Source organism: Dasypus novemcinctus, chromosome 13 (genome assembly GCF_030445035.2).
Source record: "Dasypus novemcinctus isolate mDasNov1 chromosome 13, mDasNov1.1.hap2, whole genome shotgun sequence".
NCBI classification, from domain to species: Eukaryota; Metazoa; Chordata; class Mammalia; order Cingulata; family Dasypodidae; genus Dasypus; species Dasypus novemcinctus.
Window position 1 is genome coordinate 8093092 of NC_080685.1, and position 17700 is coordinate 8110791.

The 17700-nt window shown below is 40.0% G+C and overlaps 1 protein-coding gene across 7 annotated transcripts in view; it reads right to left on the minus strand.

Annotated features, from left to right (window-relative positions):
* The window catches only part of RGS7 (regulator of G protein signaling 7), a 530807-nt gene that overhangs the window by 153071 nt on the left and 360036 nt on the right, over window positions 1-17700 (minus strand). For 5 of the 7 annotated variants that reach the window (XM_071207357.1, XM_058309479.2, XM_058309478.2 and 2 more), the window contains exon 4: window positions 2832-2882. The exons of the other annotated variants lie outside the window; for them this stretch is intronic. In XM_071207357.1, the coding sequence (XP_071063458.1) occupies window positions 2832-2882 (51 nt within the window). The remainder of the gene's footprint in view (window positions 1-2831; window positions 2883-17700) is intronic. 7 annotated transcript variants of the gene reach the window in all.

The following is a 17700-nucleotide window of genomic DNA, read 5'->3' on the forward strand; positions in this document are numbered from 1 at the left end:
CACTCTAGCCCATATTTTATTCCTCTATCCTGTGGACCCTGGGATGGGGATGCCTCTCCACCTCTATATCAAGAGGAGCTTAGATCCCACATGGCTGATGGATATGATTCTCCTGCTTGCAGCTGTAAGAAAGAGGTTGTTGATGTGGGAGGGTGGGAGGTGGGGTATATGGGAACCTCTTATATTTTTTAATGTAACAGTTTTTGTGATCTATGCAGCTTTAAAAAAAGACCATTAAAAAATAGTAATAATTTTAAAAAAAGGAAAGGTACTAAGGACAGAAACCTAGGATAGTCCAAGCTTTATAGATGAGCCAAAAAGTATCACTGAAGAGCGAGCCCCAGGGACTAGGGATGAAGAAGGAAAGCGGGGGAGTGTGATATCCCGGAAGCCGCGACAATCGAGCTGTTCAAGGAGGGAATGTTCAGATGTCCCCCACCGCACTCCCAGTGCCTGGCTCGCAGGAAGACATCGGAGAACTTTTTTTTTGAATGAAATAGTGAATGAATCAATGAATAGATTTTTCCAAGGAAAAAAATATAAATTATAAAAATGAGCTTAAGAAGTAGAAGGAAACAAAAATCGAAGACCAGTCCTCTGCGTATATTATATGCATATTCGACGTATATGTGGGTATGATCCTAACTTAAAAAAAATCCTCACCTGAAACGAAAAGTTTGAATCCACCTTTATTTTAAAACAGCAATACAATATGACCAAATAATCTAATAGTACCAAAATCTCTAGCAAAATAGTCAGCCAAATGTTCACTGAATTGTTATATTAGAAACGAAAAGGCATTAAGTGCTTATTCATAAAATACTGAACACTAAATGTTGAAATAATATGGACTCATCAATCCAGATGTGGGTTTCTCTGTCATTTTTAAACATCTTCAGGGATATAAAAGGGTTAAAATTAGACCTGGCATTATTATAACCCATCTCTCTTCATAAGCTGTCCCAAACGGTCTGTTTGATTTCTTATGTACTGGCTTCAAAGTAACTCTTACAATGTCAGCTACATTGTGGATCATATTTAATGGGGATCTCTGTGACTGCCAGGTTGATTCATTTTCTAGGTGCACAATTTGTTACAGCTTCACACCAATCATTAATTATTCTTCTTACTATGCTTAAAACCTGGTACCCAGTCTTGCACCCCATAGATGGTGAATTTGTTCATTTAAAGATACAAACAAAATAAGAGCTAACTTTTCAGGCTGTCGTGAGAACTGCGAAAGAACTTGTATGTTCCAACCTGGATGTGACTGGCTGGGTTGCTCCACTCACCTTCTCTTGGAGCTCAACAACTTCCGTAAAGTGTTGAGCAAGTGAAAGAAAAGCGGTTTTTCATATGCATCATAGCTAAAATGATATCTCGTGTGAAAACCCATACAGCAATTACTTCTTACCAGCTTATTAAATCAGTAAATCTCTTCTCTGCTTCTCAGACTACTTCGGAAGTACATCTTCTTTCTTAAACTAACAAAACAAAATTTCTCTTTTGAATCTACTTCCCCTTTGAGCTACAATATTCTTGACCATTCAGTAGGTCCCTGGGCTCTCTATGACAAAGCCAATCTGTTTGTTTCAGTACAGGGATCATTTGTCTGATGCTACAGGGTTAAAAGTCAAGCATTTCAGGAAGGCGAGGCTGAAACGGGAACTTTGTAATCCTAAAGATTCTTTTCCTAAGAATCATTTCTTCACGTAGGGATAACATGATGCTAGCAGTACTGCTCTATCTTCCCTTGTTTCGATCCCTTTCCATCTCCTAGGATATGTAATTTAAGGGCTCGTGTTCCCAATGAGCAGGGGGTCCACGCAGCGTTTGCGTCCAGAAGCAGAGTTGCATTTTCTCATGGCATGGCTTTGTAAAGGTGGCTGGACGTGAGGGAAAGCATCATCTCCAAATACCGTTATTTCTAAACCGTGCTAAGGATGTCTCAGCAGAGACAGGAGCAAAACCAGGCTGAATCCTCTTCACTCCACGGGACAGTGTGCTAAAGAGTTTCACAGACCCTGTCCTTCTCTACCATGCCATTAAAGTCACTGTAATCCCAGGTTTTTATAGGATATTTTTCTTGTTTGCACAACATCTTCTCTAAACAATAAACATCTTGTTTTTTCCTTCCAGGGAAGTAAATTTTCTGCCACATAGAAAACTTTTATGTGATACTTTTAAAAGACCATTAAATGCCTCACAAGTTTAGGAATCCATTCTGAACAAATGCAAAACATGAGCTGGGAGAAACTATTCCCACACTCTGGAGTTGGGTTTACTGATGCAGAATAAACACAGTGCCCACCACAGTGAATGGGTCAGTGGCTTAGGAACATTAAAAAAAAAGTGCGACATGTTGGCAGCAGAATAAGTTCACATTCTGACATGGTTTTAAACAAATGGAATTACGAGCAACATATTGTTTTCAGTCCTCATGCAAACACACAACTACAGCAAAATTTAAAAGTAATGAGATTTATTTTCACTTATGAAGGGAAGTTTCATTACTTCATAATCACTTGCTATAAATTATATGCATAATTAGTTAAGCACATGTGTACAGCTCATCACTTCTAACAATTGCCAATCATCTGAATCATATTGTACAAAATGGGGCATTATATTTAAGTATGTGCTAAATTGTAAAGAATTTACTGATTTTAGTTAAATATGTTGATTATGTGAAATTGTGTAAATTTGAAAAGCATACTTTAAGTTTAATTATACCTTTTCAAGAGGTTTGTTTGTTTGGCATATTAGCCTCAAGGAAACATATTTCTTAAAACCACAAAAAACAAAATTCAATGGGAAAATGACTTATTTACCTGGATCTTCTATAGTTAGGTTCTTTATTAACCATTGAACAATGTCTGACCCTAGAAAAAGAAAAACACAAATAAATGTTAACATTTTATTTATAAATATTAACTTTAAGAACTTAATTTTTGGTTATTATATCTGTAAGGATAGTTCTAATTTTTAAATTAATAGGTTAAGGATGTATCACATATGAAACAGTGAAACGACAAAGTGTATATACAGATTTTTCTTTAATGAGCCTAGGTGCAAATTTGTAAATTATTAAACAGGACATATTTAAGCATAAAGCTTCCATATACTAGTAGTAGATGTTATTCATTCACTCACTGAATACATGTTTACTGAGCTTCTACTACATTTCAGGCACAGTTCTTGACATGGCATAACAAATACTTTATAATGTGGCCCTTCTCATTTTTTGTTGTCCCCATCTTATCTTTTATACCCACTCTCAGCCCAAGTCAAATTTCTTGCTGTTTTTTGAACACTCCTGGATATTTCAAGGCTCTGTGTCTTTATTGTGCTCTTCTCTGACAGATATGTCTTAACATTATTTCCAAGACACTCAAGACTCTCTACAATAGAACTTTCTTGGCTGTTACCTATGTCCACGGAGTTTATAACACCCTGCTTGGAAACTCTGTGTAGTCTTTTATTGTAATGTTGATCACATGATGTCACACCTGTTCATTTGTTAAAGTCCTAGAGTAAATACCTTGAAGTAGGATACCTTATTCACCTTTACATATTTGGAATATAGCAAGAATTTAATGGGTTATTAATGGAAAAGTGAGTGACTATGTTTTCACTTTCAATGAAAGAGAATCAAGGTGTTTCTGCAGAAAATATTACATTTGAACTAGATCTTGAAGAATATATTTTGATGTATAAAAGGAGAGAAATGGAGATGTAAAAGGGGTCATGTAAAAGTGAAAAAGGTAGGAATATTTTAAAAAGCTTATTGCATGCTTTCTATATACTGATGCTAGGAATAAAGGAATTTGGAACTAATGAAGGGGTCCACAGCACACGTCGTATGCCCTGAATTCTGGGCTGGGCTGAGGAATTCGGAATTTGTGTATTAGAATGACACAGAAAGGGATAAGCAAAGTTTTTGAGCAGAAGAAAAACATTATCGAGGCAGGCTTGAGGTATTTGATTATTCCATGGCAACGTATGTAGACCACTTGGGCCAGTCAGAAAAAATGCCAGGCAGCTCACGTTCCTATTGGTGGTGATCAGACTAGGAGGAGAAGGTCCCACACTAGTTCAGGGTACCATAAAGAAAACCAAATTAGAGACGTATTTCACGATTTTGTGACTAAGTAGGTATGAGAGTGAGGGGCAGAGGAGATGAAAAGAGAATTCCAGGCTCCCAGCTCTGGGTGTGGAAGAACAGGATGGTGAGAGTATGAGCAGAAATGGGGGGTCTGGGAACAGACCTGATGGGCCTGAGATGCTCACTGCTATTAAAACTTGGTTTTCAGCGTAATTCATTCCCACGTCAAATAGCCAAAGAATAAAATTAGGAATGCAGATAGTTGTACAGTATGCAGTTTACATTTCATTCACGGCTGCATGAATGAAATTCTGATGTCAGCTGAAATTGCATTCCAGCCTCTCCTGGGGGCTGGCTGAAGGGGCTGTCTACCCACCTCAGGGTTTTGGAAAGAGCTATAATAACATGGGCAAAATAATTCTAGCTACTTGAATTAAAATGAATGTCAAAGAAAACTTGATTAGGAAGTCTTGACAATAATCTCCTACAGGTTATGCAAACACTCATCTCCAACATCAATTTCAGCCTGTATGCATTTTAACAATAACTTCAAGTGCTAAATCTTTTTTTTTTTCTTTCTTTAATAGCTGTTCCTTTTAGAGCTGCTGTGATTTAAGTGCATTTGAGAAGACGGATGCATCCAGAAGTTTCAATGAAACAGCGAGGAAGGGAGGAAGGAAGGGAGGGAGGGAGGGAGGGAGGGAGGGAGGGAGATGACTCTCCAGGGCACAAGTACTGAGCAGTGTTGTTCACCCTTTCAGCCTCACTTATTCCCTGCCAGGTTTCTGCACATCTTGAGACATGGTCTCCCCTTAAAATGAAATATAGGGACTCAGCTTTTCAAACACATTTATAGTGCTGTTTGACCAAGGTAGAATCGTAGGCATTAAAGTCTTTTGCACTGTCTCCAGGCATCCTGAATACTTTTCAAGGCTGAGTGTCTAATTGGGGAACATCCATGGGCTGTCATTGGAAATTTTCCATTGTTTTGAAGAAAGCCAAACACTGATTCCAGCACTACAAATTTTGTTATTGCTATTTTTTTTAAAATTACTTTTAGAGAAAGTTAAGACAAGTTTTCTTGTCCTTTTTTTCCTGAGCAGAAATAAACACAAGTTGTTTAATTTTGAAAATATTTTAAATTCAGAGAATGGGACACTTTCTTTCCTAGCCGACCTCTGGACTTTTCTATCACATTCGTATTTTCCGCTCAGCTGTGAAAGAGTTAACTGGACATGAGCAGTAGTCAGTGTTATTTAGCATATGCTGCATTATCTATTATTTCGTAGTCATCCCAACATAGTTATGGCTTTATGTTGAGACATTATAAGTTATCTTCTATTAAAAGCATCCCAAATTCATCTATTCTGCATCTCTGACAGTAAGAGCTCAACTTCCTACCAAGAGAAAGAGACATAGAGAAGAAAAAATCCAGAATTTTAATAGAATAGTCTATCATAGTCATCTTGAGAACAGCTATTCAAATTTAAAAGAGAGCATTACTGCCAAAAGGCGTACAGAAAGGAATGGCAACTCACCAGTATGTTCTTGGCTTTATGTTTAAGAAATAAATGGGGAGCTTTTATTAGTTCATATGCAAATGTCCATGTCCAAAATATTTTAGAGTTCTATGTATTATTATTCCAGAATCACAGGGTAACCTGCAGTATTTTTTCTTTATTTTTTTTCTTTTTGCTTGTTTGCATTTTGTAAGAGAACCATTGATTTGCTATAAAGAGAAACTAGTTAAGAGATGCAACAATATCTTAGACCCTAAGGGATAAAAGAAACACTTCTGTGATTATAGCTTACGGGAGCTTTAAGCCTGCCAGTGCCCATAGTCTTGTTTTGAATTCTTAGAGGCACATATCATTTTGAGAATTACAAAAGTAGGTGTTCTCTCCATGTAGTACAAACAGTAGAGGTCTTATTATTGTGCAATCATAGCAATATATAATTTTAAATGAAACAAGCAAAAATAAATGAGCAAACTCTTCACACCTGCTCGTAGTTCACCTCCCACCACGCCGCTTCTTACTGCCCTCATTTTCCTAATGCTGTTCCAGCTATATCTCCTTTTCCTTTGGCTAATCCTACAGACCCTGAAGTTCATCTCGGACATTCCCGACTCAGGGCAAAGTGCCAGGAAGCCCCTCTGCCCAGCCCCAGCCACCGTGCTCGGGGAGGCATCTCCCCTTTACACTTCATCACTAGCCTCAGCATTCATTACACCTGCAATGGATTTCTCATCCTCTATTTTGGACTGTCTCCCCTTCCCACCATATGTTCCATCAAGGCAGAGAAGGTAAGTTATTCACCTTTGGGTCCCAAACACCTAGACTTGTGCCTGCTATATTATAAGAAGTGATCAGTAAATGTTGAAAGAATGGTGAACGCATAGCAAGTCTCCCTTTCCCATTGGCCCCTCAAGGAGTTTACAGAAAGAAGGCATCCCCTGCTCGCAGGTCATGTGCAGCTACCTTAACCACGCCTTAAAGTGGTAATTTTCATTTTTCAAGGCTCTCTGAGGGCCTGCGTGATGACGAGGCCTCCCCAGATCTGCCCACTGTTGGGTTTCAAGTCCTGAGGCCCATATCCCTTCCACGACCAGCACGCCCTCGCTGCAGATGAAGGCGCACCCTCCGCTACCAGGGTCAACACGGGCATCCACACCCTGAACTTGAACTATGCCCGATTCACAAAAATGGTAGGCATTCATTAAGTAGAAAAATATTGCTAGACTTCGAAAACATAATATATTCAGGACTCTGTAAGCAGCCAAAATTTACAAATTTGATTTGTATCTTTACAAAAATAAATTCTTGTTTGGTAACTTTTGCTAATGCCATTAGATAAAATTTTAGCTCTTATCTACAATGAAGGGAACCTGAATACTCCTGAGGCGAAGACACTGACATTTATAAGGTTTCTCTTTCATGAAATGGCAGAGGCTCTTGGCACTGCTAAAAGAACTCTGCTGACCCCTCAGAGCCAGAGACACAGTGCTGACAACATGAGTAAGTTTTTAGAATTTAATATATGTTATCAATATTCTAGTTTTCCGATGGGATAACTGTACTTAAAAGCTTATGCTTATAACAAAAGCTGTTGTTTATCAAGAAAATAATTTCTAGCATTATACTTAGTTCTTCAAAATAGGTTTAATAAATGCCCATCATCATTGCCAATATCATCAGCATCAGGAAATCACACACAACGAGCATTTGTTGAGTTTCTGTGGAAGTTTGGTTGTGGACAAAAAGTAAAGAATGTGGAGTGAAGCAGATTCTCTCATTGTGAGTCCCATGGGGGACAAAATCATGGCTTACTCATCTACTCATCACATTTTCCCATTTCTCCTCAAAGGGCCTTTTTTCCCCACCGTTATTAACTGTTCACTGAAGGTAAGAGTGTTTATAGATACATGCTTTATGCACAAACAGAAGACCCAGAGCTCTGAAAAGTTAGCTTCCAGTCATTCCCAGCCAGTATTTTAGACACCCCAGGGTACCTCTAATTACTACAATTTTAAAAAACTTTCATGCAAAAACATGAACTTCAATTTTAAAAAGCTACAGAATTTAAGGTTTAGAAATAAAGAGATATACAGAGATACTTAAAAAAAATTTTTTTTTTAAATTTTTGTCTTTTTGTTTAAGATACATAGATCACAAAAAATGTTACATTAAAAAATATGAGGTTCCCATATACCCCACCCCACTCCTCCCACATCAACAACCTCTTTCATCATTGTGGCACGTTCACTGCATTTGGTGAATACATTTTGGAGCACTGCTATTTTAAAGCCGATATAATATCCTTTTGTTAAGCTGAAGGAATGAACAGAATTTCTCCTGAATATTTCAAATAAGTAACTGCCAATAGCTGAGATTAATAAGCACAGCATTTTATTTCTAAGAGTAACTGTGTTACGGCTGGCCGGTTTGTCCTGCCCAGAGTTTTAATGTGTGACTGCACACGTCAGAGGAGTCAACAGTGCACCCTGAAACCGAAGGACCAGGAGCGTCTACCCCAGCCAACCACAGCCCCTGTTCTCTGAACAACCTCCTGCTCAGCCAAAATCTGCACGTTGGGGAAAATCTGGATATCACCTATGAAGGGTTTGTAGTCTGAGTCCAGCTGTCTTTGTCAAAAAGTGGGAAATGAGAAGGAGAAAAGAATCTGCTGATTTCTGGGAGCTGGCCGGGTCCTCACAGCTAGGTGTTGGTATCTCCTGTAGAACATAAACATTTTCACAGAACATTCACATCAAAAAGGGAACGCTGACTGGGATGGATCAAGACAAAGATAAGGCGACTTCATTATCGTGTCCGCACACGGATAACGCAGGAATATCATCCAAGTCACAAAACACCAAACATACCCCCATCCTGGCTAGCACGAGTGACTGCTCTGCTTTTACCAATCACAGCTTTAACCTTGTTTTAATCTGTCCTTCCTATAAATAATTCCTGACTTTGATAAAATGGTGGCCTCACGGATAGTTGTCCATATTATTTCAACTATCACTGTTCCTTCCAGCTGCTGAGAAGTCACCATTACACACATGCACTACAATTTGCTTATGGACCTTTGCATTGTTTCTAGTTTTAGGTTATTATGAATAAAACTGCTATGAACATCCATGCACATGCTTGCATTGTAGACAGATACTTTCATTTCCTTTGGGTAAATACCTTCCCCCCACCTCTGACAAATACAGAATGTAGTACTTCCGAAGCTTTAAGGTGAGAAGGTGGGAGAAATAACCCACTTGTAGTTGGGATCAATAAACTCACAATCCGACAGTGAAGAGGCCTGCCTCCCACTTCAGTGAAAAACCTGAGGTTGGCATCATCTTACCTCTTCCACATGTAGAAAGTTGTGTCTTGGTAGCTGCCCTCTCCTGTTTGCTCCCAGTCTCTGAGGAAAAGGGTTCCACTTTCTAGCCCAAGGCTAATCTCTGTTCATATTAATTTCTTTTACCTTATCAAGGACTTAACTGTACTTTTCCCTCAAGACTCTGTCATATTTTAGAAAATCAGGCTTCATAAAATACAGCATGGCAATTGCTAGAAACATACAAATAATCCTACCAATAGACATATAATTAAAGTGATACATTCAGTGAAGTAAAATTAAAGGGAAAAATGAAAGATGGAAACAAGAGACCCTGACTTAGTGTAGAAGCTCGAGAGGCTTTTGTGAACAACTGGATAGAAAACGTCAAATCTACGTGTGAGAGAACTATAGAGGAGGGCCTGATAGACAGCAGAGAACTGCCATCAAAGTACAAGGGATTTATTTAATCGGAGAGAGAATCAATCCTTTTTCTGAGCTGGAAACAAAGAAAGAATGTGAATAGAAAGTGGACGCAGCCCTAAAGTGTGGAAGTCGGGAAATTAATATACTTACATCGCTATTTTTCTAATAAACCAGGAGGCATGGAAATACTTTGTGGCAGGTATGGGTGACATTTCAGAAAGTGAAGGAAGAAGTGAAGGAATGGGAGAAGCTGCCGACAGAGCAGGATGAGTAAACAGCTTGTGGAGTGCGGCTGGGAGGCACCTGTGATTGGGCCGGGCGCTCCACTGCTCCACCCAGCTACGCGGGCACAGACTCAGAGGAGACGGGTTTCCGCTGTGTGGACACAGACAGGCCCCCAGGCCATTCAAGTCTAGAGGGTTGTGAACAGTTCCTAAAAGAACAGGAGGGGATTCAAAAGTCTGAAGTGATGGTGAAATTAGGAAGATCTACCTCTCTTCCCTCCCCACCTCCAGCACACACCTGTGGGATGTGTGGGCAAGGGTTCACCCCCTGCTGGAGAGGCTGCAAAGAAAGCAATGTCTTTTGGGAAAGACCGAGTTATGTGAAAGCAAGGGAAAAAGGGGCCAAGCCTGTAGGGGAGCTGCTTTAAATAGCAATATTCTGTGACTGTGATAAAACTCATTTTATTGTTTTTCTCCTCTTGAAAATCAGAAATGCCAGAGAGTTACCCCAAATCTCTGCTTCTCAAATTTTAATGTGGCTGTGAATCACTGGGGTCTTGTGAAAACGCAGATTCTGGCTCAGCCAGTGTTGTTAGTGGCCTGAAACTGCCTTTCTAACAAGCTTCTAGGTCCTTTCGTGGCAAGAATCCAGGTTACCTGTGGAGTGTAAACCTGAATGAGTTAAGAGGGCTTTTGTGTTTAGGTATCGAGGTCTCAGAGAAAGATAGAGCAAAAGGAAGACATGAGGTCCTTTGGGTCTCTGTGGTGAAGGGATCTAGAGTGATCTGAAATCCAAGGTTATACCACAGCCTTGGAGGTTACAGATCATAGAGCAGGTGCCATTCACAGATATCCCCAGGCATTACTGAATGGAAAATTGGCAGTGAGCCGGCGCCTGGGGACGGAGTGACGCGTGATGGCACATCAGGAATGGGAAGTGGCCAGCTCCTGCTTGTAGCTGCTAGGCACTTCCCTTCAGGCAGGTGGTGAAGCTGTGGAAGGAGAGACAGTAATGGGGGGTATACAGGATAGCAGAAGGACTACGCCAGAGGAGAGTTCAAAAATGAAGAGTAAGGAGATGAGCAGGCATTTGAGGCAGCACCTAGAATAATGAGGGTAAGAAGCATGGCAGGAATATCTTGATTTGAACATCTCATGAGAATTTTGCTCTGAAGCAAAGTGCCTGCTGGCATTGGGATGAATACCCGCCAATGGTACCAGGTGCTTGTGGTAGAGCCAAAGGATTAGGGTCCCTCTACGGATTCGCATTTCCCACAAAATGCACATGGATCTAAGGATTTAAGGCAAAAGCCTTTAGCAACCTATGCTTTCGTGTTCCAAATGAACTGAGAACGCTGCTCTGCGATCATCTCCCCGACAGGTTCCACACCCAGAGAGGAACAACTGCCAACTGTCTGAAATATGCCACGAATGAAACTGCCTTGGAGGGTATTTTATTCTGTTCTCCTCTCTCGAGGCCGAGAGGCAGAAATTAAAATAAAACCCATAGATCAAGAGCTTAACTTCTCTTCTAGAAATGTACCTAGACATTAATTGCCATTCATGCCACTGGCCCCTCGGTGGTTTTGTGACTTTCAAGTTAACGTGTTTCTCAGCCAATGCTCCAATTTCCTGCTGATCCTATCAGTGTGTCTCATTTGGGAATCTCCGCATCTAGGATGTCATAACAGGGAAAATGTGCTCACTGCCTCGTGTGGAAGACGTGATGAGCTCCATCAAAGGCTTCATCCTCTCACCAGAAATTCTGCCACCACCTTTGTTTCTTACGGTTTTCCCTTCTGTTGATGAGGTCCCATGCCTTGTAAATCTGTATAATGAGCCCCTCTTCATAAATCATGTGTAATGAGCACAATGATTGTTTTGGACTCTAACCAAGACCCTATGCGCCTTATTTAAACTGAATAAATAACTCCAGTGAGATAACAGGAAAGCATGTTCTCAAGCAAAGCAAAGCCTTTAAAAAGAATGCTGAGGGAGTATGCACACCTGAAGAGGCTCACCCCTTTTGGTTAGTCCAAGAAATAGAAAAGGACTGTGTGTTTCGGGTTTTTTAAAAAGTTGTGTTGTGTTGTCACATTCCACAGAAATTACTGACGGACTACAGCAGGACAGAACACGTCATTCTAGAACAACCAAGATAGGTTTAGAGATCCACAGGAAGAAGGATGTGTGTGCCACTCCTTTCTGGCACCAGGGGAAGAGCCAGCTTTATGGAAAGGCAGACAGCAACATGGAACAGCTTCAGTAGAGAAGCAATGGAAGCTGGCCATGATTGCTCAAGAAAAACCTGTAAGATGTGGAAGAGACGCAAAAGTTTCTGAAGCCCCCTGAATACAGAAAGTGGCAGCCAGCTGAAAATTATGAATTTCGTTGTCAGAGCTTCTCTATAGAATGGAATGAGAGTGGCCAGTTATGAGGTAGAGCAGCCCCAGAAGGAGTCAACAGGCACCATGTCAGCAATGGGCAGGGTAGCTTCTTACATGGACCACACCTAGAGTATAGACCCCAAGCTGCACCAGTGCTGGAGAACTGTACAGTGGATGCAGATAGAAAAGATACCTCATTGAAGGCCAGTGACGCTAGAGGATCAAAAAAGGACCAGAAGCCAGTGATCTATCCCAGGAACCTCCTGCAGTGCTATGCTGATATGCAACTTACCCCTTGAGCTGGAGTGCCATCCAAGAAAAGGGGAGAAGGGAAGGGAACTTGAGAAGGAACCTTATGCAAATGACAGTGAGCCTCTAAGAAGTGATAACAAAGAAGGAATTTGTCCAGTTACGCATAATAAGCAAAATTAAATTACATTTCCAATGTCTCTCACATCCTCTTACCTACCCCACATCAGTAAATATAAATAAGGCTGTGAGGAAGTTCAGGTCAGTTGTAGAGCAGTCAAACGATCTATCCTCTGCCCATCTTCATTGTGGTGTGGTGGTAAATTTTAAATGAGCTGCTCTATGGATCTGAAAGGGAAACTCCTCTCAAATGTCTAACTTAGAAGGCTTAGTTCTTGACTCCTCCCTATTGGTGCCTCTTCTTACACACACTGGCCAAATGAAAATGACCCAGAGCCCACCACATTGAGATGGTGGAGTGAGATGCAGCAGGGCTCTGTACACCCATAGAAGCTTGAACAACCAGCAAAAAATGACAAAAACATTTTTCTCAAAGCTCCATAAAACCATTAAAAAACTACAGTAATAGGGCAAGAACTGAATCAAGACAAAGGTTACTTAAAAATAGTAGGATCTTGTGGCATCCTGGCTGGTCCATCCCTCACCCCTCACAGACTTGGTGTGGAACCAGCCTGTGCTCCCAGTTCAGATCCCTGGTCCCAGGTCAGGAGAGAGCAGAGTGACCCCTGTGGGCATAATGGGCCAATGGATGCCTGGCCTGACATATCTGAAGGTGGCCTGAGGGAATGAGCCAGGACACTAGTCGCAAACTCACTGTTGCAAAATTTGCCCCGCATGTAGAAATAGCTTACAGAGCCCTGCTACAGAATGTTGTGGGAGATGAGCTAAGTGGCTGCTGGGGCAAGGAATTGCTGGCTGTAGGATATACAGTGCAGAGTTCAGAACCATGAGGAAATGGTTTCTTAGGGAAGAGTGGACATTTTTATCTGTGTAAATGGAAGAATTTTTCGGGCTACATGTGTAGGCCCAATACAAGGCACATGCACAGAAAGTATCAGAACAGTCCCTACATTTTAGCCTCAAGCTAGTCTCTAAACTCATTGTATGAATAAACACTGAGGGGGAACACTCACACAGACCAATCTGCAAAGACTGGGAAAAATATCTCTTTTTCTCGTTCTCCTCCTTCTCTTTCTTCTCTTCTTCCTTCTTATACATCTTTATGATAGCTCAGGAATTCAAGGCAAGTTCTGTCATAGCACTAGCTGAGTATAAGCTTAAGGAACAGAGGTCTCAGAGTATAAATTCCAATGATAACACCTTAAAATATCAAAATGCCCAGATATCAAGAAAAGATGATAAAATATACAATGAAACAGGAAGTAAAGGCCCAGAAGAAGGAGAAGATTAAAGTATTAGAAACCATCCATTAGTAGGACCAGACCTGGGGCACACCAAATGTAGTCTTTAAAAAAAAAGGTTCTAAGAATGTTTTTGAAAGCCAAAGGAAAACAAAGACAAAGAACTAAAGGTAATCAAGAAAATGATAGATGAATACAAAGAATATCAATAGAGAGGTGGAAATTGTGGAAAGTAGCCAGAGCTAAAGACTACTGTAAAGGGAATAAAAAATTCCCTAGAGGGTTCAACAGCAGATTGGTGTTGGCAGAAGAAAGAATCAAGGAACTCTAAGATAAGACCATCAAAGTTATCCAGTCTGAGGAGTGGAAGAAGACTAAAGAAAGGTGAACAGAGCCTGAGCATCCTGAGAGACACAATCAATAATACTAACATATACACTGTGGAAGTCCCAGAAGTAGAGGAAAGAGAGACTATTCAAAGAAATAATGACTGAAAACTTCCAGAATTTAATAAAAGACATGAATATACACATCCAAGATGCTCAACAATCTCTAAACAGGATAAACCCCAATAGACTGACACAGCATTATGTTATAATCAAACTGTCAACCACCAAAGATAAAGATAAAACTCTGAAAACCTCAAGAGAGAAATACCATACCACGTGCAAGGAAGCCACAATAAGATTAAATGCTGATTTCTCATCAGAAATTATGGAGGCAAGAAGGTGATGGAAGAACATATTTACATTGGTTGAAAGAAAAAAAAAAAAGCCAGCCAAGAAGTCTGTATCTGGCAAAACTCTCAAAAATGAGAAAAAGATCATGGCATTCCTGGATAAACAGAAGGTAAGGGATTTTGTCACCGCTAGACTGGTCCAACCAGAGATGTCAATGTGAGTTCTGCAGGTTGAAAGAAAAGGATAATAGACAATAGATCGAAGCAGGATGAAGAAATGAACATCTCCAATAAGACTAACAACACTAGTAAATATCACTATTGTATTTTTTATTAGTAACACTACTTTTGATTTCCTGCAAGACCTAAAAGGCATATGCATAAAATGTAGTAATAAATCAGTGGTGTTGGACTCATAATGCATAAATATGTAATTTGTGATAAGAACTACATAAAGGTGGAGTGACAGAGGAGTATAGGTTTATAGTTTGTGTATAGTATTGAAGTTAAGTTGCTATCAAAGCAAACAAGACTGTTGCAGATTTGGAGTATTAAATTTAAGCCCCAAGGAAACAACAAAGAAAATATCACAGAATAACCAAACTCATAGAAACAGAGATTAGAGTACAAGTTGCCATGGGCAGGGGCAGGGGGATTGAGGTGCTAAGGCATAATAGGTTAGGGTTTCTGTGTGGGGAAATGGAAAAGTTTGAGTGATGAAAGATGGTGAGGATGACACAACATTGTTAACATGATTAATCCCCCACCGAATGTTACGCTTGAAAGTAGTTGAGATGGGAAAGTTTATGTTGCATAAACTAAAAACTTAAAAAAAGAGTAGGCAACTAAAGAGCCAGTGGCAATTAAATGCAATATGTGACCCTGGATGGGATCAGTCAAGGGAGGAGAAAAGGCCTGAAAGAAAATTACTGGCACATATGAAAAAATGAATAGCTGCTGAGCTTTATTTCAATGTGAAATTTCTTGAATTTTATAACTGCACTTAAGGTAGATATAGAAGTAAGTACCCTTATTCTTAGGAAATGTACATGGAAATAGTAACAATTCAGGCAGCATGATATTATAACCTACACTCATTTAGAAAATGTTTTGCTAGGTAGGCATACAGACAGACAGCTAGACAGAGAGATGTATAGATAGATGGATAGAAAGAATGATATGGCAAATGTGGCAAAATGTTAAAATTGGTGGATCAGAGTATCTAGGGGGGAGCAGGTAGGAATATGTTGGAGTTCTCTGTATGGGATTTGTAGGATTTTTGTAATAGGCCTGTAAGTTTGAAAGTCTTTTGAAATAGAAAGTTTACAAATAAAGGAAATGACCCTTGTCAGTAAATTTAATAAGCTCTGACCTTAAAGTTGAACAACAGAGTTGTTACCTCCACCCAGTACCTCAGTGCTAATTTGCATAATGAAAATGTGTCTACCATATCATATCAGAAAAGACATAATGACAAAAGAGGACAAAACAAGGCCATGTCACTCCCAAGACATGCTCGTATTAAGGACACCTTCCAGCCTGATAATGTAACTGACTTTGCTAAATCCTACTCTCAGGAAAATTCCAAGGTCCAGGAGCTGCAGGAGAATGACCTTGCCGCACAGTCTGCCCATCATGAGGGCAGTGATGGTCTACTCCAGACAAAGTCTGCTTCTAAAACACTGTTTCTAAAAAAGCTCTGAGCTGTCAACTATAAGATTGACATCACCAAGGCTATATTTTTTCCTTACTTCTTATCTTTGTGAAAATCATTTCTTTTTTCTTTTACCATCTTTCATTTTCTGTTTCTCAAGTTTCATCTGAAAATGCATAGACAGTCAGATAGCTCCTAACACAGAAAAGCAAAATAATCTCTTACAGGGCATACTGTATATTCACATTCACATCCACCCCTTCATATTTAAAGTGTGGATCTGCCCAACAATCAGGTGGCATTATCTGTATGTGTTTATGATCCCAGCACCTCTTTGTAAATGATACTGCCTTTTATGATATGTTATGAATTAGGGGCTCAGGAAATGCTATCCCATCCCCTGTATGATACCAAATAACCAGTCTGACCCAATTACAATGAATAGGTTATGGGTTTGTCCATTTGATTTAGACTTACACAGATATGGCATATTTTTATATCTAAGTGGATTTTATTATATAATTGTATGCCAATTAGCATTTTTACAGGCTGTATTTAAATAAAAACAGAATAATCCAATGAATTGCTCAATAAACAAGGTCCATCTAGTCAATAAAATATGCATGTATTAGATTCCTAGGACAGTTGTCACAAATCACCATGAATTTAGTGGCTTATAACAGAAATGCATTCTCATACTTCTGAAGGATGGAAGCCCACAGTTGAGCTGTTGGTCCAGAAGCTCTAGGGGAGAACTGCCCCTTGCCTCTTTCAGTCCCTGGTGGCTCCTTGTGGCCATATAATTCCAATCTCTGGGACTGTCTCCCTGCTGCCTTCCCTTCTGTGTCTTCTTGTCTCTTGTCTCTAATAAGGGCATTTGTCCTTGGAGTAATAGCCCACCCAGATAATCTAGGGTGGTCTCATTTTGAGATTGTTAACCTGCCAAGACCCTTTTTCCAACTTAAGTCATAGTCATAGGTTCTGGGGTTTAGGGTGTGGATATATCTTTTTTGGGGGGCCATCACTCAATCTACTACAATGTATGAGTTAAATTAGCTGTCAGAGTGAATTAACCTGTCTGTTTTGTCAAAGGGTTAGTCTTCAAGTTCTCTGTGAAGTTCTATATTGACCTAGTAGAAGAGAGAATGGTGTTCTTTCCCCTTGTCCAATATAATTTATTTCATGACACAATTAGCAGGGCTAAGCACTCAAGGATACCTGACCAACTGTATCAACTTACTGGTTTTTTTCCCCATGGTGGATCACAATATTTTTATGCACAGAGGCAATTTAGGATCATGCATTTGAATAGAGAAGAAGCAAAGAATACGGTCCTTAAGGGAAATTAAGACAGACGGATGGTCTAGTTAATGTTTATGGTTTAATTAGAAATGCTGGCAGGAAGACTGGCAGTGCTGGCAGAGCTCCTTATCAGTACTGTCAACATAGCTGCACTGCCTCATCTTCTTATTTTCTTCTGGAATTCCAATTTGGACTCCAGAGCCAAAGAAGTTCTCTTTTGCATGCATCAGGAAAAATGAGAAATTTCTACTTTGGTCTCCTCTTCTATAACACTACAGCAGCTGTTTGGGAGTCTTAATTCCACTGATAATCAGGTTTACTGTTTTTTTGGTCAATGGTTCTGTGCACATGCCTTGGGTGGCAGGGGAGCTGGGTACAGAGAGAGAGGAGACAAGAACATTTCATTTCTAAATAAACAAAAAAGGCTGTTTCAAAATCCAGTTTACTGTGTTC